The 25950-nt window shown below is 40.2% G+C and overlaps 2 protein-coding genes across 3 annotated transcripts in view; both read left to right on the top strand.

Moving 5' to 3' along the window:
- The window catches only part of WDR64 (WD repeat domain 64), a 259862-nt gene that overhangs the window by 130479 nt on the left and 103433 nt on the right, over nt 1-25950 (top strand). The gene's annotated exons all lie outside the window — the stretch shown is intronic.
- On the top strand, nt 382-23350 carry PPIL4 (peptidylprolyl isomerase like 4). Of its 2 annotated transcripts, XM_068184934.1 has the most exons (14): nt 382-514; nt 3428-3587; nt 5255-5322; nt 5408-5472; nt 7279-7396; nt 9278-9420; nt 9768-9864; nt 11298-11414; nt 12321-12445; nt 14556-14622; nt 15461-15572; nt 17089-17185; nt 17827-17965; nt 23070-23350. In XM_068184934.1, exons 4-14 carry the CDS (start codon nt 5438-5440, stop codon nt 23289-23291), a joined length of 1272 nt encoding a protein of 423 aa, XP_068041035.1. In that variant the 5' UTR covers nt 382-514; nt 3428-3587; nt 5255-5322; nt 5408-5437; the 3' UTR covers nt 23292-23350. The 2 variants fall into 2 exon arrangements, with proteins under 2 accessions (XP_068041035.1, XP_068041034.1); XM_068184933.1 differs by lacking the exons at nt 382-514; nt 3428-3587 and adding an exon at nt 4636-4780.

Below are 25950 nucleotides of genomic sequence, written 5' to 3'. Positions count from 1 at the left end.
AGTGCAGCAGCGACTGCAGGGGCAGCTGCCTAAACTGCAGCGAGCCTTCCAGAACCTTCCAAAGGCTGCCGGACACCTCTTACCTTGACTCACGGGAGGGAGGGGACGTGGGGAAGCGGGCCAGAGACAAACAGACGACTCACCCAGCCCTTCTTGTGCCTGCAAAGACAGTTTGTTTCCCAGCCCTTCCTTATAAAGGCATTGGAGGGGCCGGGTCTGGATATTGTCATTGGTCTGATCTCCACACGCCTTCAGGCTCTGGCCAGTGAAATGCCTGCGGCCTTGGGAGAGATGTGACTGGGTGAGGCCCCTGCCAGTCAATTCACACAGCGCTAGCCAGCCTGGGCTGTGACACGTGGCGACATCTCACCCTTCTTTCTTTATAATTCGTGATCTGCTCTCTGTCATCCATCTGCAAGGGCCCTTTGCTGACGGGGTGACAGAAGACAGCATGGGTCTAATTTGCACTGGAGCTGCAGCATTCACATCCAGGATCTGCCTGGCAAGGGCTCAGGTTAGCATTGGTCACAGGCTTAATGCTTATAGATTACAACTTATCTCTAAAACCGAGAAACTACTTAACTTTTAAACTATTTATCCTGTAGAGAAAAACCCAACTACTAGAGAAAATAATCTGTAAACAGAAAAAGAGTTTGTAAACAGGAAACATAATTTGTAAACAAATCAAGTCCTTACATGAACTGGCACTTCAAGAGTCCTGGATTTCTGTGGTATAGGTCCTTGTGATGTTTGTTGAGAGGGCATCAGGATATCAGGATAAGCAGACATACCCAGCGTGTTCCAGTGTCCATTGAAACACATTTCTCATAGGTTTAGGTGGCTGAATATCATAGGATTATTGTGCTGTTATATGATGGACATGAGAGCATGATACTACCTAAGACTTAACGGGGGGGGGAGAGGGGGATAGTGTACATTCACCCCAACCTTTTTCTCCTTTTTGTCTTGGTAGTAATAATTAAAAAACAGAACAAAACATGGACTTTGTTATAAACGCCAATCACTTGGTTTTTAAAATTTTAAAAGTTTAATAATAATAAAATGGTTATAAAAATAGTAATACAATTAGAGTAATGAAAATTTAGAGTTAGGACAATTACAAGACAATAAAAAGCAAAGAATTACGGACGTCCGCATGCTCTCGGGCACTTAAGCCCAATAAGCATGCCTTGTGAACAAAGGAATAATCTTTAAAAGCAGTAGCCTGTTGCATATTCATACATCTCATACATGATGCATAAATTCCTTGCAAATTAAGAACTTTTCTGGTTTTTGTCAACTTCTTCCCCTTAATCCTGGTGGTTCCATAAAGACGGAGAGAAGGTGGAAGAATGTTTGTCTTTTCCGATAAGGAGGCAGTAATTCTTTATGGGCCCCCATCATTGTCATCTCTGTGTGAAGAGTTTCTTCACTATCTCATCTCTTGCTTGAGTTAGTAAAAAAAACCCCCACATACATAGGTTCTATTTTAACTACAAAACTACATTTACCATACTATTAAAATGTTAATACAGCACTTCTAATCAATATAACATAATACATATAGTATTCAATTTAATATTTGTGAAAAGCCAATCATAAAATATGCATTTTTCACAGACTTTGACCAGTATTAATAAGGTGGGGGTTGCTGAGGGGGTCTTCTTTTCACTATGAGGACTTAAAGGAACCTCTTCAGGATGAGGCTTTCTTGTTTATCTCAAAGGAAAAAGGGTTTAACTTTTGTAAAGTTTGTATACTAATATACCTTTCTTAGAGGTTTTCTGTATTTTATATTTTTCAAAAAACAAGCTTGTGTTAATACCTCATGCAAAACAAATTTTTTAACACAACTTATGAATTATTAAAGAAATATAGGTATTTAAATTTTCTAGTGAATATGGTAACAATGCAAGCAATATTAACAGATGACTTTTATGTTTGGGGTTTTTTTTAAATGATGACAGGTGACAAATTCTCAGTTAAAAATAATTTTGCAAAATTTGCTTATGATGTTTCTAAATTAATGTTCTATGCATGCTTTAGTGGATCTAGAATGTGAGGACGATTATATTCTTTGAATCTTCCAGGTTGATCTAGATATATCACAAGTAGAAATACAATGAGAAAACTTATTAAAATGCATTCTAGGGTCTCTTTAATGCACAGTAGCCCATGTCTGAGACAGAAGTGTAATATTTTCTTAGTAACTGTCACAGACTCAGTTATCAGAGGCTTATTAATTTTTGTTTTAGCTAGCATAAACAACAATAATAAATTCTGTACTATGTCTTATAAGACATACTTAGACTGTTATGCAATTTTGTAACCCTTGTGTGACACTCCTTCAATATTTTTACCCTTAGCACATTTTATTAGTTTATTAGAGTCTGTGGAATATGAGAACCTTTAAGAGGGAAGGGTGGGTGTGAAGTTTCATTGAGGTTTGAGGGACAGAAACTTGGTCTTTGTTTGCTTTTTCACTGTCCATATGCAGGGAGATGTGCTGGATTCCTGCTGGACTTGGTGGCACTCTCAGCTGCTGTGGAACAGCTGTGCCATCTTTTTGGGATGGCTTGGTTGCTGTTATTCCCATGGCACCACACCCCTGCACGTTTCTTTCCACTGCTTTTTGCTGGGTGGGCCCCTGGCAGGGGCTTTTTCCATGCTCTACTTCTGGGTTTGGTGTCTGCAGCTATTCTCAGAGGCCAGGGATGGCAGCTCTCCCTATGGCTCACCAAGCATGCCCCCACCTTTCCTGGGGGAGCCCTGGAGGCTCTGTCCGAGTCCTCCCTATTGCACAGCCTGGCCACAGGTTCTTGCATGGTCCACAGGTCCTTCAGATGTCCTTGTCCTTGTCCTCCAGCCAGGGCCTCGGCGGCTCTGGAAGGGAAGGCATTAGCAGGCCCAAGCTTCCCTCCTGGCCTTTCCTAAGCACTGTTTCCCTTGCATTGCCCGGCAGTGCTCAGGAGTGGGGCCAAAAACAAGCCCTGTGGCCAAGGTGAGAACGAAGTCTCTGCCCCTGGCACACCTGTACTGGCCCTGCCCATCCCAGCCCATGCCATTATTCCCTGCTGTGGCCCAGCTCAGCCCAGCCCTCCAGCAGCCTGGCTGACAGCCATCGCTTGCTCTGCTGGCAAGGAGGCTGCAAACGAGGTGTTCCTTACCTGCTCACAGCTTGGAGAGGGGAGAGAAGGTTTCAATATGAACCCTCTATCTGGCTTCTTCACACTGATTTGGGAATGTGACACAGCATGTCAGACAATGAATAGATGTTAGACTTCATGTTGATTTTTTTTTTTGCCTGCGCAACAGTTTTATTTAAATGCCTAGTGAAAAAATATCAAATTTGTTTCAGTGGGTTCTGGACCGAGTCCTAGCATATCAAGCACTTGTTCATAATACACTGTTTATTTATCTGTTTCAGATGCTGAGCTTGACATATAAATATAATACATACTGCACTGATTTTGAAAAGAGGTGGTTTCTTTCAGCTTGTGACAAATTCTGTTTGGAAACAATGCATAGCCTCCAAGGGGAAGCCTGAAGAATAGGAAAAGGCAAGCACCCCTGTGCAGCCTGAGAGAGTAAGCTATGACCACATGCAGCACCAGAGCGAAGAGCACCACACAGATATGCTCGTGGGCCTGCAAGGCACCAGCCAAAGTCTGCACATGCCTCAGAAAAACATGGGTTTGTAGTGTTTCCTACGAGCAACTGTGCCCTGCCAGCATGCTTCTACAGCATAGTGCAGGCACTGGAACGCATCGGCTGTGTCAGACGGGAGCTCTGTGGATGTGAGGCGCCCTGCACAGCTCATCAGTGTGTCAGCACATCCTCCTGTGCCTCTGCTGTCAGGGCTCTTCCACCACCCTGGGGGCCAGAGCACCTGAGGTGCTCGGCTCAGCTACAAGCTGGCAGCGTCCTTGTTCTTGTAATGTGTGGCTCTTACCAGCACCTGGCACAAGAGACTGAGTGGACTGCCTGCACTCCTTGAGCAAGATCTTTGGGGCCTTACAGAAACCTAGAAGGGCACTAAGTAAAGCAGATGCTTGGGAAGCTCTATCTAGTGAGCCAGAATTAACTTAATCTCATTATTTCTATGCATCTTCCATAACTGAACAGATGGATTACATTCAAATATCTTCATTTTTAAATTATTCCACTTATTGCAGCCCTTAGCTAATGCCTGCTCCTCATTGATTTTACAGTCACTAACTAGATACTTCATGGTCACCCGCTGTGTGAGGAAGAGGGAGGAATTATGTCTCAGTGGTAAACGCTTGGGTCTGTCAGGTTTCCATCAGTGTAAGCCCAGCTTCTTGTGCTTGGGCACAACAGTTCAGAATGACTCGGTAGCTTACAAGAGCGTGGACTGGGCTGAGGACTGCCAGGGGGACGGTGGATTCACCATCCCTGCAGGAGTTTTAGGTACGACTGTGTCTGCCAGTTATCTCTCAGCTTGGGCTCGATCTCAGAGGAAGGTCTTTTCCAACCGAATTGTTCTGTCTGAAAGTATACAAGGATCTTACATATCAAACAACATCCTGCCTGAATTTTGACGCATTCCACCTTTTCCACCGCGCGCGCCCTCAGGACTGCGGGGACAGCCCGTCCCGCCCCTGACGGCCCGCGGGGTCCTCCGCGCCGCCAGAGGGCGCGCCGGCCGGGCGCGGGCCGGGCGCGGGGCGGGCTGCGGCGTGCGCGGCCATGGCGGTGCTGCTGGAGACCACGGTGGGCGACCTGGTCATCGACCTGTACACGGAGGAGCGGCCCCGCGGTACGAGCGGAGCCCGCCGGCACCGGCTGTCCCTGGCCCCCGCCGGCCTCGGGCTCGCCCCCGAGCCCCCGGCACCGGCTTTCCTCTTGCGCGGGCGGGTGGCGGCCTCGCTCGGGACAGGGGCCGGGGGGATGCAGTCAGCGCTTGCGGCCACAAATGTAGTATCTGCTACGTCCAAGGGCTGCCGTGAGCTTCTTTCTCAGGTGTTTGAAAAGAAACGGAGAGGGGGAAGTGCGTTTCTGTATGAGTGGCCGTGTTTAGGGTTCTTTGAATCGCTAGAGGTGATTTGTAGGAAGGGATGAAACGTTGCGTCTCCTCCGAGCGTTTCTCTTAGCGTTTATAGGCTGTACCCTGGTAATTCTCGACACAGTCTGCTCCAAAACCACTTCGCTGCGCGTTAAACTAGGGCTCTGTTATGTCTATTCTTATTGTATCTGGAGTTTCCTTTGTAAATGTTGGTATGCTTTCTTGCAGCTTGTCTGAATTTCCTGAAGCTCTGCAAAGTCAAGTACTACAACTATTGTCTTATTTATAATGTACAGGTGAGTATTCTCAGTTCTTTGTTTTTCAGTTGGTTTTAAATCACAAACATGAAATCAATATGTTATGTATTCTCCTTTGTGACAGAGGGATTTTATTATACAAACTGGTGACCCCATGGGAACTGGTCGTGGAGGGGAATCCATATTTTGGTAAGTGTTTATGTATAAAAATGATACATACATATGTATATATCAATATATGTATCTCAACAGAGAATTTGTGTAATGGAGTAGGAGTGCCAGTTAGATTGTCTTCAGCTTTCTTGGGGCAGAATTACCGGTGGGAAATAAAAATGTTGATGCATAAGCTTCTTTGGTTTTCATACTTAGATACCTTTTTAATTTCTGTGCTGCCTTTGGCCATTCACTATTTTTTTGCTGGACATTGTTCTGTCTCTGACCTTAGAAGTGAAGTTATAGGTAGCAACTTGTACATACATTTTTGTCTGTTTAAAAGCTGGCAAATAACTATATGTTTGGTGAGAAAAGTATCATGACTAAATGCTCTGTAGAAGACAGAATCAATTAGCATTGTGAATACATTTATTATTATAACAAAATATGCTAAATGGAGCCTGCGTGGAGCATAGAAGTTATACTTGATTTCCACTGTGCATAGAAGTGATCTCCTTACTTATTTGAGTTTTAGTTATGTTGAATGTTTATAAGGAAATTGCTTTTCTTGTTTGTTCAAGAAGTTTTCAGTGGTCACAGAGGCAAGAGTTGAAGAGATCGTTCAGACAGCTAGGATGGAGTTAGAGTGCACCTTTTTACATGATTCGTTTGAAATAGTTGTTGAAAGTAGAATTAAAAGTACAGAGCAGACCTAATTACCGGGGAGATGCTGGGATACACAATATACAGCCATAAAAGAGTTCAGCTGGAACAGAGACAGTGTTGCTAGACTAGTGTTGGCTTTTGTAAGTCAGTCCGTCAGAGCCTCTTAAATACAAAACCTGGAGCTCATGGATCCATAAATCACCACTCCAGTGGTCCTGGGAGGAGTGTAACTGTGCTAAGCAGATGTAAGTCTGGTCAGGTAAACTCGCCAGACTTGCCTATCTCTGCACACAAGTAAATTAAGTTTATTTTGATATGGTACAAGTCTTCTAAGACTTACTGGTATGGCAAATTGGGAAGTACAGTGTGATGAGAGAGTGTCCGATCCTGTCTGGCAGTAGCATGGAGAAGGTCAGTTTATCTTTTGTACCTGTTTGTTTCTGCTGCAGTCCATGAAACTGGAGTTTCTGTTCTTGCAGGCAGTTTTAATTTGAATCCTCTCTTCATAGAGGCTAGCTCCTGCTTAGCAAAATGAGTTTAAACACAGCACTATCCTTACATTTGGACAAATACGGTTATTGATCATGCATCCATCAATTCATAGAGTGAGACAAAATAAGTGATAGCAGGGTTAGACATAAAAAATTAAAAAGAATGCAACAATTTGCTATATCCTGCATATACCAAATTACTGTATGTAGTCCTGTCTGGTAGATGAACTGATTTTGCATATCGATGTACTGCTTTTCTGTTTTTCTTGGGAGATTAATTTTTGATGTAAATAACTGCATTTTTACAGTGTGGAATTACTTATTTTTGTAGAACCTACTTAAAGGTCCTACTTAAAGGAACTTATAGTTCCTTCATGCCTCAGAAAAATGTTACATACTGTACTTAAAAATATATAAGAATACCCTTCACACCCCCCAAAAAGCCTCTTGAAGTAAAACGTCCAGAGAAAAAATTGTTGTTCCTTGTAATATAAACTGTGGAAGTGTACAAGTCCATAAATATGTTCATGGGTGCAATGTAAAATCTAGGTTTATTTGAGGGCTTAATGTAAATGTGAAATGTAAAAATTTTTTGAGGTGTCATTTAGAGTTTTACAATGTTTGGTTAGCTCAGTTTTAAAAATTCCTTTTTCTTGTAACATATTTGTTATATATGTTTTTTTAGTCAACTGTATGGTGATCAAGCCAGATTTTTTGAGGCAGAAAAAGTGCCGAGAATCAAGCACAAGAAGAAGGGAACTGTGTCAATGGTGAACAATGGCAGTGATCAGCATGGATCACAGGTCAGCACATGGTGTTGTTACATGTCTAAGTAACTAAAATAAAAGTTACATGAGTCTACAAATGTAGAAAAATGACACTGTCATGTCTGTAGCATCATCTTGTAAAACAGTCAAAAGGCATGTTACAACCCACCATAGCTAAATATTTTGCATAGCATTCCAGGTGCCTATGGGTATTTGGTTACAAATAGAGGAATTAAAATGCTCATATTCAAATCCTGTCCTAGATTAATTTTATTTGCTAGTACTCAGTCCTGTATTTTTTCCCTTTGTTTATTTCTCTCTGTTAATACTTTGATGTGATTTTGCTAATGTATAAAATGGTCAGGAAAAAAATTCTGTAGTTAAATGGAAGTGAAAATTAAGGAAACTGAGTTTTGAAATAATGTTGACATATTCTGGTTATGACTTTGTGTTAGTTTGGAAACTGAAATCATATCACAGTTTCTCCTGTATGGTTGCTTGAAAGTTCATTAATAATGTAAGTTTACACTTTTACCACAGTGCTGGTATAAAACAGTTTTGAATGTGGTCTTGTTCTGTTTGCTGTTCATGCACACAAAGTTTTTGCTGTAGGTAATTATTTTTACTTATTTTGTAAGGTTTATTTTATATTTAAAGCTCATAGAACACTTATTTCTGAATTATTATTATTTTAGGTGCATTGCCACTTCTATGAATTAAAATACCTCACTTGTAATATCCATGTATTTTAATTTTTTTAAATAGTGATTTTTAATAATCAAAGAACAATTTTAAAAAAGGTAGGGGTTTATTCAAGCTAGAGCTTGTAATATATACAAGTAATTATGCTGCTTCCCTGCATTGTATGTATAAAATGGTGTGGTTGGGGTATTTAGGAAAAGAGACAACATTTGTATTTACATTTAAGATCCAGCCTGCTAGTGTGTATATGCAGGCGTGTGCGAATGAATGCTGATCCCAGGAATGTTACTGCACCTTCTTCCTTGGGAAAGAAGAATTCCAGAAAGGAGCTACCGGAGCTGCCTTACAAGTATAGTGTAGCTTAGTGTAACCTATACCAAATACTAACCAGTCTTAACTGTGTTGTAGAGAGAATGAGGAGTGGGATGCTACCAGTCAGACTGTAAAGTGTGGGTGCAGCAGTTGTGTCCTGTTATTTGTGCATATCTGCCTCTTCCTCCCTCCTCCATTACCAAGTGCCCTCTACAACTTGTTACTAAATTCTCAGCTGGTATCAGCTTTCGTAGATTCAGTTTTGCCTTAAAGTGAAAGATCTGATTTGTGATAGGATACTTTCCAGTGCCAGTTTGAGTTGATCTAAGTCAGTGTGTTAGTTCTTCTCTCAATGCTACTGCATCCTGTTTTTTGTGAGACAAGGGTTTGTGGGACAAAAGGAAAAAAGTCTGGATAGAATAGGTAAAGATAGTACTAGGGAGTTTTTGCCAAATTTATGAAAAAGTACCTGCTGAATGCTGCTTGGTGAACAGGTGATTTCAGCTCAGCTCACAAGGGGTAGCCTTGCTCTTTCTGTCCTCTCCCTTTCATCAGCTGTGATGCCAGTCACAACCTTTGCTGGTCTTGCTCACCAAACCTCCCCAGCAGAGAGCTCTCTGCTCCTCCAATGCCCTTGTTCCCGATTACCAATTCACGGAAGGGTCCTGTGAGCTGCACCCACAGGTTCTTGCAGAGGGAGATTTCCTCAGGTAGTGGCTGTGAGCTGTACATTGGCTCACCATGTTCTCAGAGGTAAGAGAACACGGTAAGCCAATGTACATGGGAAAATGGCAAGAGGTTTTTTTTCCCCCCACTGAATTCAGTGAAAGTGTGTTAAGATAAAAAAAAATACAAGCTGTATTTTCCTATTTACTGTTCCTAGTTTTGTATCTTCTATTGTAGTTCCTCATTACCACAGGGGAAAACCTGGATTACCTTGATGGTGTACATACAGTATTTGGAGAAGTGACAGAAGGCATGGATGTATTGAAGACTATTAATGAAACCTTTGTAGATAAGGATTTTATCCCATATCAAGATATCAGGTGTGACTGCTTTTAACTTTACTTTTTGAGGAATACATTACTATTGAATGAATTTACTTCTTTTTGGAAACTAGATTAATATCATGACGTCAGGTGACCTGTACATGCCATCTTAAATCCTTTTTTTCTTCCAGTATTAGTGGTGAAGTAAACAAGTACTAAATAAACAAGTATGTACAAAAATATTTAGCATGTTGCCCTTCCAAAAGCATCAGTTTTAGAATTTATAAGCACACAGGATATTTGACTGTTTGGGATACAACTGAGATTTAGTTTTGCTGTTAGTTGGGTAAACCAAATTTTACCTGCATGTAACCAGTGCTGATCTTGATTTTGTTTTCTCTAAGGATAAATCATACAGTAATTTTAGATGATCCCTTTGATGATCCACCTGGCTTGTGTGTTCCCGATCGCTCACCAGAACCTACAAAGGAACAGCTCGATGTGAGTGTTTACAACAGGGAAAAGTTGGAAGAAATAATTAAATAAGTTTATTTCCATTAGTGTCCAGCACAGATTTGGCCAAAATAAGAAATCAGTCGTCAAGATTTTGTGTCTCAGATCTGTGTCCTAAAAGAGCTACACAATTTTTCATGTAGAAGTTGTTCTTCTACTGTGCCAGCTTGAGTTCTGATATGGCAAATGCTTGTCAGTTATTTGGAGCTATTGCTGTGTTTGATCAAATAGAGCTGCTTAACCTTTCAAGAGAAGGATAAAAGCATGACTAGGGTGCTCTCCCCTGTGGGTCCCGTGGAGTTGTGTTTGAAAGCTGTATTTCAGTTTTCTGTTTACAGTGTAGATACGCAGAACATTCAGAATATTCAGTACTGGTATTACTGGTTTTCTGTATACTCTGGTAGAAGACAAAATGTAACTAACATTTATTAATATTAAAATGGTTACTGCTGTTTTTCTTTTAAATGTAAATAGGCTGTATTTCAGTGAAAGTAATCTTTGTCATTTTTAGAGTTCTATGTGCAGGCACACATACTACTGTGGGCTGTTTGTTCAAGCACAAGGAATTTTCTAAAAAATAATTGCAAGTATGCAGTTACAGAAATTGTATGTGAGATTATTCCCTTTTATGGAAACAGTTGTTTTAAGTAATGAATTAATTAACTAGAGAGAATATTGTTTATTTTTAAGCTTAATAGATACAATTACAGGATTGAAATTAACATTTCATGGTATGTGTGCACTGTGGTTAATCTCTGATGTACCTTCAGATATCTTAAGAATAAGATATTTAGTAGCTCACTGCCAGCAGCATAGAGATGTGAAGACTTGTACTGAGTTTTTTTTTTCCTAATAGCCTGTCTGAGGATACCCCTTTTAGCATAGAAATGTCTTTTAGCATAGCATAGAAAGGCAGCATTCTAGAGATGCTGGTGAGGAAAAAAAAAGAAACCTCAAGTCCTGCCTAGGTACAGATGTATAAAACCAAAGTTACTTTTGTACTGTGTTTTGTTTAATGTCTTGCTAGACACAACATAGATTTGCAGTGTTCCTTACCTTCATTAGTCGCAGGGGTTGCCTGGATTAGAAATGAGTTGACACTTGTGGTGAGATGTTGAGTAGGTGGGTATATATATAAAAGAATTTTGAATACCTCACTGAATATGGTTCAGACTAGTCACAGAAGTTCAGAAATAGTTCACAGTGTCTGAAATGTGAGGATAACATCTTCTCTTTTTTTCTTTTGTTCTAATCTGAGTGGGAAGAACAGAATAAAAGCCCAGTTCTGCAGACATACAGTGCTTGAGCATTTTTTGTGTCTTGAGGGGTGAGGGGAAAGGTCATCCAAGTAATAGTTGGAAAGCGAGAAAGAATTTTTGGCCATGGCTTGGTAATAAATAGCCTTTTCCTTCGTTTTTCAGAGTGGCAGAATAAGAGCAGATGAAGAAATTGATGACATGAAAGGACGGTCTGCAGAAGAAATAGAAGAAGTTCAGGCAGAAAAGGAAGCAAAAACTCGTGCCATTCTTCTGGAAATGGTGAACATCTTTCTGGGTTTATCTTTTAGATCTTATTCCAGTATGTGTGCATGTTAAGTCTGGGAGGATGTGTACTATTTGTCTTGAAATTACATATCTGGTGATGATGTCATGTTTCAGAATCTGCTGTTAAATATCTGTTGTACAATGAAAGGATTGAACATGAGCACTCATGTTGTGGTTTTCTGATAAAACCGCTGATTCTTCATTGTCAGAGTGGGCCAGTGGAGGCTTTCTAAAAACTTACTGGAAATGCATCCAATTAAAAAATGTAACAGACATAGTATGCTGCTGGAATACCTACGGTCCTGGAAAACTTTTTGCATGTGTGGGAGAGAGCTGACCTATTTTGTGACAAACTCCTCCCAGTGCATACAGTGGTAAACTCCATAGTAATAAAAATTGTGAACAGGCTTTGAAGTACTTTTTTTTTTTTTAAGAAAAAAAGAAAAATAAATAAAGAATACACACCATTGAAGGATGAGTGAATCCATCTCACTTCCTTACAACTACCAAATTCAAATTTATGGTGAATAGTTTGCAGTAGAGACTAATTCCAAGATCAAGCCAGATCTGGCCACAGTGTTGCAGAAGATTTGTAGGGACAAAAAGGGTGCACTTCCACCTTTTAGAACTGTCTGTTTGTTGTGCTATGAACAGAAAAAGCAAAGTAGAACGTATTTGTGAACTTTCATGAAGTCTAGCGGTGGAATTGCAAAAAAATAATACATTTTAGGTGCTATGGAAAGCACTTCTTTTGTTACACTGAGTAGGAAAAATATTTTATTAAGTTTTGATTTTGTGTTAGGAATGTGAGAGCACACAGGAGATGTGTTCCCAGTGTGCTATGTTGCCTGTAGAGAGCTTTAGGCAGAAGGTGATGAATGTCTTCCTTCTGTATCCCAGGTGGGAGACTTGCCAGATGCAGACATCAAGCCACCAGAAAATGTGCTTTTTGTTTGTAAACTGAATCCTGTGACCACAGGTGAAGACCTGGAGATAATATTTTCACGATTTGGTCCCATTAAAAGGTAATTATGATAAAAGAGAAAACCTTCTTTCTTGAAACTGAACTTGTTTCCTCCCAGTCTGTTTAGGTTTGGCTGTAAAGGAGTAGTCTGGTGTCTCAGGAGATTTATGCTCTGTCTGGATAGAGACCACGCCAATGGGGATACAAAGGCAGATATAGCTAGAGGAGTATTCTGTCCCCAGGAGTGCTTTTAAGGAAAGCCTAAGGAAGTGAAGGAACCAAGAAAGCATATGACATTCATCCCTGCCCCCCATCCTGTCTCTCCCTTCAGCAGTTTTTATGTCAGATGCTCATTGAGCTGTATTGAGTCTCTGGGTTTTAATTTCCTGTGGGAGTATGTGTGGTTTGGGATAAAGCACCAAACATCTGTGGCATCTGATACACCCCTTGTAAGGTGTTCCTCATTCCTGCTGCCATTCTGAGTTTTGGCCTTGGCTTTTAGTCGTTTCAGCTCATTCCTCCTAGTACTGGTATCAAAAGACAGGATAGGCAATGAAATCTACTTTCCTACACTCCTCTATCCTACACCCCAAAGTTAGTTTTTTCTTTGCTAAGAGTACTAACCTACATATTCATACTTCTTCATAGTAGAGACTTAATTACCTTGTTTCGCTTTTCTTGTCCTTTTTCTGTTCTTTTGTTTTCATCTCAAGATGAGAGAACAGAACTGCACACAGTTTTGAAGAAATTACAGATTTATAGTGGAACAATTTTGTTCTCTGTTTTACTCTCAACTCCTTTTCTAGTGAATTCTAAAGCTGTTTTTTCCATTGGGTTTTTTGGGGGGGGATTTTGGGGTTTATTACAATATACAGTTATGGTTCAACCCTTGCTTATCTTGTTGTATGTTTATTGAATCAAAGATGTTCCTTATGCCCTTGTGCTTACTTTCCCCAAAAGCCTTTGGTGCAGGAGTTTATTGGAATTTGCAGAGGGATTTCAAAAGACTTAATTGAATGGATCATCATCATCACCACACATGAGCCTATTGAGTTTGTTAGAGCATTTCACTTAAGTTTATTCAGATGGTCCAGAGAAGGCCCTGTGTATTCAGATGGATGCTAACTTTGTTCTGCTTGGAGTTTCTAGCAATTTGTGCAGTACTGGCACACAGGCCTGCAGGCTCCCAGATCCTAAACTACACTGTCTCTGTGTGTGGGTGAAATTGGTGTTGAGTGCCACTCTTACAGCTCCAGCATGATTTCTCTATGCCCTAAGGATTACTAATTTTTTGTTCTTCTGTCAGAGCTGTCACTCTTCCGCAGTCTTTCCACTTTCAGATAGGTTCTCTGAATAATCCATGAAGGAGGGTTCTTGCACAAAAGCATTCTGCCTTCTGCTGCAAAGAATTCCTATAGCTTGTCTGAATAGCCTTATGGTCTACTTTTTATTCTTCCCCCCCAACTTTTTTTTCCTTTCAGCCTTGATTCATCTTTTGATTGCAGATCCTGATTTGTCACTTCCTCTCTGCATGTGGGGGAGGTCTCACATTTATTCTCACCTAAATGCCACATATCCTGCCCTTGTTGCCTGCGTGCCCTCCTTCAGCATCCTGTAGTCAGAATTTACGTCGAGTACAAGAGTTGTGTAATACTGATACAATGCTATATTGTTCCCATTTTGCACTGCTTACTCAGTATTTACAGGCTCTTTATTTTTTCCCAGTGGCCTGCGTGATAAAAAGCTGGGCTGCTGAAGAGGTGCTTGCTAAGAAGAGAAAGTTTGTCACAGGATGTTTGTTTAAACTTTTGCTTAAAATGACAGAGAAAACAGAGTGTGAAATATCTGGTCTTGCATTAGTGAAATGCAAAAAAATTAAAAACAAACAGTAGTGTTGGAAAATACATTTTGTTTCACTGATTAGAAATTCATCTCTAGTTTTGTGCTTCATGGTAACCACGTGTGAGTTCAGTGTAATTGTTCAAAGCAATGTCTCATGCATTTTTTCTTGCAGCAGGGGGTCTCAGAATCAGGTGTTTTAATACCTTCAAGGTGTTTAGGTTTTTTGGGTTATTTTTTTAACTCTTACTCTCCCTTTTAAGCAGTGCTTTCCTACCCTACATTTTTTGCTCCAACAGTGTTGACATTTGAATTTCATATCATTGTTTCAGTTGTGAAGTGATCCGAGACTGGAAGACTGGTGAATCTCTTTGTTATGCTTTCATTGAGTTTGAAAAGGTATGGGTTTTAGGTATGAACTGTATGTAGATCCCGCTTGTAAAAGCCCCTTTTTGGTATACTTCCATTTAGGAAGAACACTGACATCTTCAAGTGTGGAATAGCTAATATTTTCTCTTACTGATAGAAACTATAACTTAGTTATAGAAGTTGTAGGTCCTAAATGAGGCAAGCATGTAAGTCTGTCTCTGAGCAGCCAGTACAAAAATGTACTTAGACTATCCTGAAACCAGTGGGAGGGGATCAGGCCCTTTTTTGTCCCCAGAGTGCATTAAGTCTTCAAAGAGTTGAAGAAAGGAATGCTAGGAGCATGCAGCATAAAGAAAGGAGGGTGTGTGGAATAAGATAGATCCGTGTGTACAGTAGTTTTTTCATCTGGGCTTGTAAATGATACGTGCTGTATCAACACTGCTGCTCTTACTGTGAGATGGATGACAATAGTTCTCTTGGTGGTGCATAGCTTTATGTGTGCTGCTAACTCTCATCTGTGAGGACAGCACTGGAAAGTGTTCTCACTTTAGCCTACTTACGTAGTTAAAATGGACCTTTATCAGTTCTATTTTCCTTCTTTTTCTGAATGCATTGCATGTGCCGAACGTGTAGCTGGATTGGCAAGTTTTTAAAATAGTGAAATGAACTGAAGAATTGGGAATTGAAATGCTGATATTCAGACAAAGCATAACTATTTCTTTTGAAATGGTACAATTCAAGAACTGTGGTGCTTTAGGCAATTTCAGAAAGAAATGTATGCCACTAAGCAGTTGAATTTGTGTTTGAGCTTTTCTGTGAATATTCCTATGAAATAATCATGACTCAAGATTTTCCTGGTTAATATCAGGAGGAAGACTGTGAGAAAGCCTACTTCAAGATGGACAATGTGCTGATAGATGACAGACGGATACATGTAGATTTTAGCCAGTCTGTTGCAAAGATTAAATGGAAGGGAAAAGGTAGGTATGTTTGCAATTATTCAATCTTCACAACTTATTAAGCTATGACTTCTAAACCAAGTATTATATAAAGAGTTAGGAGTTTAAATCATCTCATATTCAGGAACATAAATGTTCCTGGTACTGGAATAAATAGAGCAAGCAGAGTTGTTAGTTCTTCCCTTCATTTGTTTCATAAGAAAATGTAGAAGGGTTTCTTACTGTTACATGAACATTGCATTTCCACTGATTACCATTTTAGCCAATGTAATTTTGCCACTGAAACATTTTTTTCATCTCAAACTTTGGACATGATTTTTTCTTATGTATTACTTACTAGCAAAATAATATGCCAATATATTGTTATTTTCTAGTTTCTTTATTCACTGTATGCCAATCAGGTGTATACAAGAAAAGGCCAGTATTCGGGCCAGGGATTTCTGCTCTTCACCTCCTGTAGTTCAAGCATACTGCACGGCAGACTGTATGTTACAAAAACCCAGTTTCAGGTCTTTGAGGATGTTTTGGGAGGAAAAGGGTGGTGGAGGAGGTAGATGCAATGGTTATTTGAATACTGTGGCATAAGCAAAACACTGGACTTGGAGAGGTGTCTGTGCATTGCATTGGTGACATTCTTGTGTGCAGTCTTCTAAAAATGCACTCAGCCCTCAGTTGTTGGCGTGCAGTTTCTCCAGGTAAGGTTGTGGCCATGAACACTGAGATACTGGAACTTGTGCTGCACAGAGCTGAGGTGACTCTGTATTCTGTCTATACCAGGTGCTGTAGTGCATCCTGTATTGACTGCGTACTTGGGAAACTTTATCTGAGGTCTAAATTGTCCAAAATATTGGAAAGATAACTATATTGTTGCCTTGTGCTTATATGGTACCCAAAAAATGACCTTCCGTCCTCGGTGGTGGTTTCTGGCCCAGGCAGTGAGTGTTGCAGTTCTAAGCGTGGCCGGGAGAGGGCAGCACGTTGCCGTAGTTCGTTGATCCGTGCATTGGTGTTTCAGGGAGTGGAAACTGAAATCCATCGTGTCCCTCTTTAAATCTAGAGGTCAACATTTTTTGTCATAGTCTTCCATTTGAATTCTTGAGCTGTAGCTGTCTCAGAGGTTTCCCACAGTACAGACCAGAACAAAAAGTCGTTTAATAATAAGAACAGTCTGTCGGCTTTCATAGTGACAGAATTTTAAGTAGTGTGATATAGGACCTGTAATAGAAATGAGACTAATCCAGTTGCTGAATCCTGCTTTGTGATCCTCTTTGTGTGTTGTCTCCACTGGACATTGAATGAGCAGAAAGCTGGGTGTTGTTTGATGGAATCTGCAAGCAAGAGAAGGACAGAACATCACAACTTGTCCTGCTCTCTTCTACTTTGTTATGCAGATGTCAGTACTTCTGGAACTGTATCCTGCTCTGGAGCTCTCTATGGTTATAAAGAGCCCTTAAATCATCACCAGAACTTAATGATAGAAGTGGATCTTGGTTGTGTTTGTGGTTAGAGTGAAATGAACATATTTTTTTGTGGACAGGTGGGCAGTATACCAAGGAAGATTTCAAGGACTATGAGAAGGAACGTGACAAACCTTCGAAATTTGCTCTGAAAGAAAAGGTAAAACCAAAGCAGGAGTATCCTTTTCTTTTCAAAGCTACTTTTTGAATTAAGTGGAATGTATAAAAACAGCCTGGGAATAAACTTCTTATTTTTAAGGCCTGCCAAATGGATGTTTGCCTTCTAGCTCATATAACCATTTGGTGTTTGAGATGGAATTTAATAATTTGTGGTGAACTTTGGTGAATTTAGTCAAATCAAAATGTGCTGTTTCACTTCCATGTTGTGTGCAGGTAAATAATGTCCCTAGTCCACAGCCCTGGAATGACATATGGCATAACAGAGTTCTTAAGTAGTTTCAGAGGGAACCTTCTGCATCCGAAATGAGACCATTCTAGTAATTAAATCACTCTCTAAGATTATACTTTGTTTGTGGTAATCATGAGAGAAAACACTATAACTTGTTCAGATATCCACAGGCAGAAAAGAAAGGAGAATGCAGTCTGGCTGTATTGTTCGACGGGACAGACTTCAGTCATTTTAGCACAGCTGATTTTTTTTTTTTTTTCAATGTGTACAACTGTGTTCTGACTGAAATATGTGTTAAGTCTTGGTAAACTCTTGTCAGATAAAGAGGGATTGGTTTGCTTCCCGGGCTGTTGTGCTCTGCTCTTTATTGATACTGGGAAACAGATCTGTCCTTAACCAGCACCATCAGTGCCAAGTATGACCTTGTGCTGGATGAGGATGTAGAAGAATCTCACACAAGTCAGTCACACTTGGCTAAAAAACAGAAGAAGAAAAAGCACCACCACTCTGAAGATGAAGATGATGACAAGAGGACCAAAAAATCTAAGGTACTCGACTCTTTGTGCTTTAACTTTGAACCTGTTCATTGTTTTCCTCATAGAAGAAGCCAGGAAGAAAGTGTGATATGAATAAGGATATAGCGTGCAAAGTCCTGTGTAACCTACAGCAGTTGTAAACCTACAGGAGGCAGATGTTAATATTTGATTATGAAAGAGGGTTTCCTCATGGATTTTTGAAGCTTGACATGTCTAGATGGTTTTTTGCCAAAACATCCTGAAGAGGCAATGTAGCCTCTCGTAAAGTAGGGGATCTTCAGCACTTTGAACCTGTTGTTCACATATTCCTAGTCATAAAGTAGTAGGTAGTCATACTTCATGACTGTAGACTATGTCTCATTTTCTTGCCAGACCATCATACATTGAGTTTTTCCTGTATGGAGTTGGGAACACAATCTCTTTACATTATCTTTTTGTATTTGTCCTTAATTGTTTTGGAAGTGTGTTTGTAAAATCTGCATGTGGGTTTTCTTGCATCTGGAATGTGCAAACCTATGGTGTTGTGAGGCTGGGGCTGTGGAGGACAGCACCAGGGGACAGTCATTCATTAGTTCCACTGCAGCCTATCAGGACAGCATTCCCACATTTCTGTGAACTTGAGATACTGAAGACATGGTGTCTTGTGGAAACAAAGTCTGCAGTGAGAAAGTGCAGGGTTAACCACCACTGAAGAACTAAGATAAGCTGGAAACGAAAAAATAAACAAACCCCAGTATTTTAACAGTGCCAGCTTTATGAGTGAGAACAAAGCTGTCTTCTAGCACTTTGCAGAAAGTGAAAAAGTTTCAGCCACAGCAAATAAGGCTATTGTCCCATCCTGGGGTTTGAGTACTGCTGAAAGTTTTGGGTACACAAAGCATACATGATTCTGTTCTTACAGATCACTTCTTGCTGTGATGCTTGAAAATTTTCCTCATGAACATCAGTAATTAAAATCTTTCCATGCCAGCAATGAGCCCTATTGCTCATTCATGGACCCAGTCTTTTTATCACTGTACGAGCTCAGTCAGGGTCCTTTGAGTGGAGGGGAGGGGCTTGTTCAGGTAAGTAAGGTCCTGACTGCAGTGTGTGCATACAAGAGGTGTGGACTAATGTTGGTTTAGACTTTCTCCTGTCTGTTTAGCTGATAGAAACTGTTGCTTCAGACTTCTTGAAAAAGTATTGAAAGGTATTTTTGGTGGCAATCTTTGTTCCTGATGGTTTGGGAATTACACCCATGGAACTGGCTGGTCATGCATAGCAGAGAACATTTTAAAATCATTTAGAAGTCTTCACCCCTGCAGATGGCACAAATGCCGGCAGCAATAGGTTTTTAACATCTGTTCTAATCGTTGTAAATGGATTGTGAGACTTCATAGCACAGAAACATGAATGAGAACAGAGGGATTCCTGGTGCTATTTTCAGGTTCTGGAATAGAACGTATTCTAGTGCTTGTCTATGTGATGTCCTCTGTGTTTATGTGTATCTTTTTGTGATTTAATCACCTGCTCCTGATGTGGTTTGTTCTCATAGTCTGCTGCTGCTGTGTTCCGGTATCTTCTTTCCCACAGCTTTCTTCTCTCTTAGATTCTTTACCCATTTTGCTGTAAGTAGTTTAGCTTTCTTATGCCCAAAATCACAGATGGAGGCTTACTTCTATTCTCTGATGGCAAGCATCATAGTTCCTCCTTGGAGCTGTGAAAATTAATTTCTGGGAATAATTTTTCTCACTGGATTTGAATATCCTCATTAGTGCATACTGTAGAGTAGGCATATACTGAGCAGTATGTACTCAGTCTCATGCAGACTCAGTATTTTGGGCATCACCTCTCTAGTGAAATTTGCAGTTAGCTTAGGTGACAAATCCTGTTTAGCATATACAAAATTTTGCTTTCTTTTTTACTATTCATACTTTGGGCATAAAGTGAAACTAAGGGGAAGCAGGCATGTTCCTGAGGTGGAATATATTCAGTGGGAATATTGAGTCCAACACAAAGTATAGCAGCATGGAAGCTTTTTAGTGAATGGTAGTATTTTTAGTATAGGCAAACAAAGCATTCTGCCTTTACCCTATTTTGTGAATCACTGAATGTGTTTGAGGTAAGAACTAGAAAATAAAACAGCAGCAGACCTTCCACAACTCATCAGCCAAAGACCACAGTAGCCATGCTTCATACAGAAACTTCCACCATGAGTCCATAGTGTGGCAGAGATTTTAATTAAGAGAGATATGGGGCTTATAATGGGAAGTTCTGGCAACTGGAGCTGCAGTTTGTGCTATCAACTCTAGCTATGACTTGAAGGAGTTTTATTTTCTCAATAGTTTCCATGATGTTGAGTTGTTTTTTTGTTCTCTTGCTGGTGTTACTTTTTTCTTTAGTATATTTTGACTCATCCTTTTCTTAGTCTGACACCCATTTCCTGAATCTTTGGCCTCTGTGTTGATGTTTCAAGAATATATTTTTGAGTCTTGTGCTGTTTGACTTCATTCCAGTGGGTAGAAGAAGTAGGGTGCTGTGGCTTGCTTTTAGTAAGTAACAGGATGTGGGTCTAGGGCAGGAGGGCGGGCTGCCATGTGGGTTTGTGAATAGGATTTGGTGGAGTTTTTTTGAATGCAGGACATGCTTCCACCTCAGATCTATATTATGACTTTGTTCGCCTTCCTGTTTTCTCTGTGTGTTTATTTTAATTTTAAGATAACTGAATCTGTGAAGTAGTATGGCCCATCCAATAGATTTTTGTGAGACATAGGGACTTCCCAATTTCAGATTTCTGTAGTGCATGGTTTTGGCAGAGGTTCTGATTTTTCTGGTTTTGATTTCCTGCTTTTACTGCTTATTGGACACTGTTCCCTTCATATTCAGGGTCAAGTTTTATCAAAATCTGCCCCTAGAAAAGGCTCTCTCTATTTGTTTGCTCCTTTTGACTTTTAACTACTGTATTTAATGTATGTAAGTGGTGGCATATGCATTTTACTTCTGTGGCCACAGGATATTTCACCTGCAACTGCTGTTTAGCAAGTTATTACTTTTGGCAAAATCAGCCATGAACTTCCAGAGAAGCATCTTTCCCTCTTTCCTAATTTCCTTCCTCGTGTGTGTTCCAACACAGTGCTGGATTAAGAATTGGGGTGATCATCACTTACTCATTGACCGATGAGAGGCTGTGATCCTAGATTGAGAAATACAAATTTCAGCAGTAAGAGAGAGCCTGTTTTTAAATACAAATTTTTTTCTTCTTCTTCCAAAATAGTGTGTTTTTGACTTCTGGGCATAAAAATTTGGTTTCAAAATACCATTATTTTTAGTAATTTAGTGTGTTTTAAAAATTGACCCTTTTCCACACCAAAGACATTAAAATGAAAAGTCTTATTAAAGAGGAAATGTAACTTATGCTGGCAAGAAATAAAGATGCAATTCATTATATTAATTTAAATTACGTTTTTTTCCTTTACATTGTGATCACATTAGCTACTGTGACGACTTCGTTGTGTCACTTTCAGACTTGTCCTGTACACCTGTACCTTAAATGCTTTTGTGAAGGTCACTGCTGTTGTTTAACACAATGCTTGTATGACTTCTAATCCTTTCAGCAAGTTGTCCTTTTCTGAGGCACTCAACACGGCCTATTTGTCTGTAGTTTGAAATGTTCACTAACCTGTTCCCTGCCCCCACTTGGCCAGTAGCCTTGTCTCCAGTGTTTACTTGGTAGATTGTTCAACTGTGTTACCCTGCTTTTCTCCTGTTTCTCCCATGTTTTTCCATGGGGGGAAACTCCAGCAGCAAACCAGTTAGAAGGCAGCCATACACCAAGCCCACCATTTGGTTTTCTGGCCAATATTTTTTGTCTTGTTCCTGTCTACCCCTCCACTAACATGTCCATTGTCTGATGTTTACTCAGGCCTTGTCACAGAGGGGCTTGAAACCTATTGGCCTTTTCAAACACCTGGAGAGTGAGGCTTTTGGGTACAAGAGTAGTAATATGGCTGTGCATCATTTTGAGAATGGATGGACAAATCTCTTACAAGTAGCTTGAAGCATCACTGAGACTTTTTGGTGGATCCAGATTTTAAAATCTGTACTGAAATAAAGTTTGACAGTAAAAATGTGGAATAGGCATTTGGCCACCAGTGAGATTACTGTAACCAGCAGTAGCAGAATGTTTTTGTTATAGATCAAACCTGTGATTATTCATGTGTCTGTTTATCCAGAGGGTTTGTGTTGCTTATTGTAACCCTAATACTTTCAGCATTATCAATGTAATTCTAAAGGTGGTGTTTGCTCTGGGAACCACCCCAGTCACTGGCTTGCTGCATAAAATCTCTGTTCAAAGTAGAGTTTTTTCACTGTTCTTTTAAATAAAAGAAGTTTGCTTGTTAGTACATGGAGTATAGGTTTTAACCATACAGTTGTGAAGGCTGCTGTCATGGTACGTCCTTAGAAAAATAATATCTGAAATGAGGAAAGAAATACTGTGTGATTTAATGCAGACATTCTTCTTAACTCATATTGATCTGTGCTTAACAGTGTTGTTTCAACAACCCCATTAAATTGTATCTCTCTGTTAGCACATACAGTGATATTAAACTGTCAGGTTGTTCATTTTGCTGAAGCCTAGAATTTAGACCATTAAGAATTATTACAGGTAGGCCTTAAAATATGTTATGCATCTGCATAGCACTGGAATGCCTATGGGGCTTGAACGGAAGGTTATGGAAATATTTGCATTGCTGAGGTAAAAAATCCAAAATCCAGATCTAGCTTACAGACATGTTTGATGCTTGTGAAGAGTTTGATAATATCCATCTGAATGGAATCCCTGATATAACCAGTTTTTGCTACAGCTCCTTAGGCAGTGCAAGAAACATGACTGACAGCCATTCTTTTTTCCATAAACACCAACAGAAGCTTACTTGTACACTTACTTTCATCACATGGTTTCAGTAGGGTATTTTTATGTTACCTTTTCAAATCATCGTGGATGTGAATTTCTTTAAGGTAGTACCAGCTGCAGCTAAGAAACCTGCCATGCTCGACTTTTCTCTAGTTCTCTTTGTGCCTCTGTGTGTTTTCCCCTCTTGTTTGTAACTGCATTTCTGTCCTATTCCTTTGACAGGATTCTGACCGGAAGCACGAAGAACGCTGTAGGGAGAGGAGCAGGAGTGAGAGGAAAGACAGGCATCGGAGCCGCAGCCGTTCTCAGGAGAGAGATTCCACTTACAGCAGACAAAAAGACAAATACAGAGAAGACATCCGAGTAAGAGACTGGGATAAAAAAGCAGACAGAAGCAGAAGTCCTAAGAAATCAAAAGACAAAGAGAGGTCCAAATACAGATGAAAGACAAGGAAAATACAGAGGAGCACTAAAATAATAAATTTAAATTTTTTCTTTTGTGATAGTGGTTTTTCTGTAATACTTACTGTAGTGTCTGACTGAAATATGCAGTAAGATTTTACAGCTTGATACCCTTCATTGGAACATGATCTGCTAATTCTAAAATTCAAGATGAATCGCTGCAAATTGCTCTGCCCTGGAGTGCTTATGCCTGGATAGAGTATTTCAGTGGACTGTGAAGAAAGATAACTTCTTATTGATTCTATGGGAAGGCAGACATTTAAGGAACATAATCAGCTGAAACTATCCCATGGCAGAAAGTTCTGACTAGGCAGGCCTGGTGATGTCTATAATCTCCGGACCTAAGCTGAGCAGGGATACTGAGGGTATTTAATACAGGAATGTACTTTTCAGCAGCATCTGCCCTGTCTTTGCTTTGTTAAAAACAAAGCTGGAGTCCAGCATCTTTGGTGCTTGTGGTAATCAGAAAACAGAACAAAAAACCCCACCTTCCTGTAATGTTGAGAATAACATAGAAAATGCTGTAGCAGAAGCATTGGCTTCTTCACTTTGACATAGCTGAGGCCTGTTTGAAGGGGAATGCCTCATGCTTCAAGGCTTTTTGTTCCTTAGTTGAAGGCTTAGAAGCCAGCTCCTCAGAGTTTTCTGCTGGATTCCTTTACTTGCAACAGCTTAAAAATGTGATGTAGACTCTAAATTGTTTTATTCTATGTATTTGAGTAAGTTTGAGACCTATTTTGATATCACACATTATAGTTCCTTTTGTTCTTTGTAGTCTTGAGCTTGAGTCCAAGAGTTAAAGTGGGCTTGACCAAATACAGGAAGTGTACTTGGCTAAGAAGCTGCCTTTTGATGGATCTCTTACTTTTGTGTCCTTCAAAGCATAGACCTAGAAATCCAGGGCTTCCACAACTGTCTCCTGGCAAAACATTTCTAACTGTCTGAGACCCTGCAGGGGCCGGTGCCATTCTTGCAGAGTCTGAGTGAGAGCCCTCTGTCCCAGAGGAGAGGTAAACAGGAAGCCTGTTCCTGGAAGTCTCCTGGGGAATCTGGGGCTGAGGACTGATTACTATTCCTGTCAAGAAAATTTCTGCCTTCTATTTGAGCATAAGAAGATTCCAAGGAACTGTACTAGGTCAGGTTATGGTGCCTCTGGAGTAGTGCTATGGAGGCAGTAGGTTGTCTCAAGCTCTTCCTGCTCTTGGCCTGCTCTGTTAAAGAAACAGAGATTGTGCTGTTGTCCTGTTCTCAGTCCTGCTGTCCTGTACACGACATTTTTAACTTGCAAGAAGCACTGGCCAGAATTGACAAGGATGTGGAGATATTGAGGTAATTGTGTTCTTGCTTTCTTTAGGAAATTGTAGTCATAGAAACAAACTAAAGCTTCCAACTGGGGAGAATGCTGGATTCTTGCTGAACATCAGAGGTCCTCTTGTTGGAGAATTGTAACTTAACATTGCAGAGTTTCAGCAGCCATTCCTAGGCTTCAGCTAGCCCTCAACCACCTGTGGGACATACAAAACTTACCAATGTTTAGAAACAAATACCCTATTTCGGGTGAATGTGCTCGCTTTTCTGCAGCAGAAATTACTTTCCTTTGCAGCAGGTAAATGCTTAAGAGCTGAAACTTTTAAGTGAGTAGTATATGGAAGTAAATAGTCCATTTTCATTGTTGGCCAAGGAGTCTTCAGAATTAAGGGTTAAAAAGTCAGTGCATCCAAAAGGTTTCAAGTTTCTGATTTTCAATATGCCTTGGTGCTGTTAAAAATACACAGTATCTTCAGATTAGTGAAATTACCTGTTTATATTTTTTAAGAGGAAGCTTTCAAATGTAGGTGTTCAAAAATAAGGTGATATTAGTAGGTGATTAAATGATGGTATAAAAGCTCCCAGTTTGGGAGCAAATACTTAATTTTAGAGCTGTGTTTCTGGGCTAGTCTGCTGGCACTGGAGGGATTGCAGTTCACCTGGCACATAGGTGGCAGAGCACTTGGGTTAGATGGGATTTGCTCCTCCCATCAGTGGAAATTGTGGTTCTTCTGGAAATGGCACGAACAAGCTGAAACCACAAATATTTCCTGCTGTTCCTGTCCAGCCAGAGGTGTTGGAGTGGACAGGACTTTTTATTTGTGAGTTGAAGAGTTGACTTGTTTTAGCCTAATGAGAAGTCACACTTCCCTGTCATTTCCTTTTCATCAATGCTATCTCCAAACTCAATTTCACTATTGACCTTTAGTGCTTGTGGTAGTTGAAAAACAGAACCAAAAAACCCACTTTCTTCTATAATGTTGAAAATATCATTGAAAGTGTAGCAGAAGCATCAACTTCTTCAGTTTGACTTAGCTGATACTTGTTTGAAGGGGAACACCTCATGCTTTAGGGCTCTTGTTCATTGGTTAAAGTCTTAAAAACCAGCTCCTCAGAGTTTTCTATTGGATTCGTTTACCTACAACAGCTTAAAAACGTGATGTAGACTCTAAACTTTTATTCTGTGGATTTGAGTAAGTCTGTGACTATTTTGCTGTCATTTGTTGTAGTTTCTTTAGTTCTCAGTAGATCTCTTGAGTTTGAGTCCCAGACTTCGAGTGGACTTGGCCAAAAACCATGTTATGAACAGGACCTGGTGGCAGAGCACTAAAGG

This window comes from Anomalospiza imberbis, chromosome 3 (assembly GCF_031753505.1).
Source record: "Anomalospiza imberbis isolate Cuckoo-Finch-1a 21T00152 chromosome 3, ASM3175350v1, whole genome shotgun sequence".
NCBI classification, from domain to species: domain Eukaryota; kingdom Metazoa; phylum Chordata; class Aves; order Passeriformes; family Viduidae; genus Anomalospiza; species Anomalospiza imberbis.
Note: the sequence above shows the minus strand (reverse complement) of the source record. Positions and strands in the feature narration are given on the sequence as shown.

Excerpts from the sequence above, each read along its gene's own strand:
- PPIL4 (XM_068184933.1), top strand. The coding sequence starts at position 4,711 with ATGGCGGTGCTGCTGGAGACCACGGTGGGCGACCTGGTCATCGACCTG. Across the intron at positions 9,865-11,297 it reads CTACAAAGGAACAGCTCGAT|AGTGGCAGAATAAGAGCAGA; the intron begins GTGAGTGTTTAC and ends TTCGTTTTTCAG. Across the intron at positions 15,573-17,088 it reads GATTAAATGGAAGGGAAAAG|GTGGGCAGTATACCAAGGAA; the intron begins GTAGGTATGTTT and ends TTTTGTGGACAG.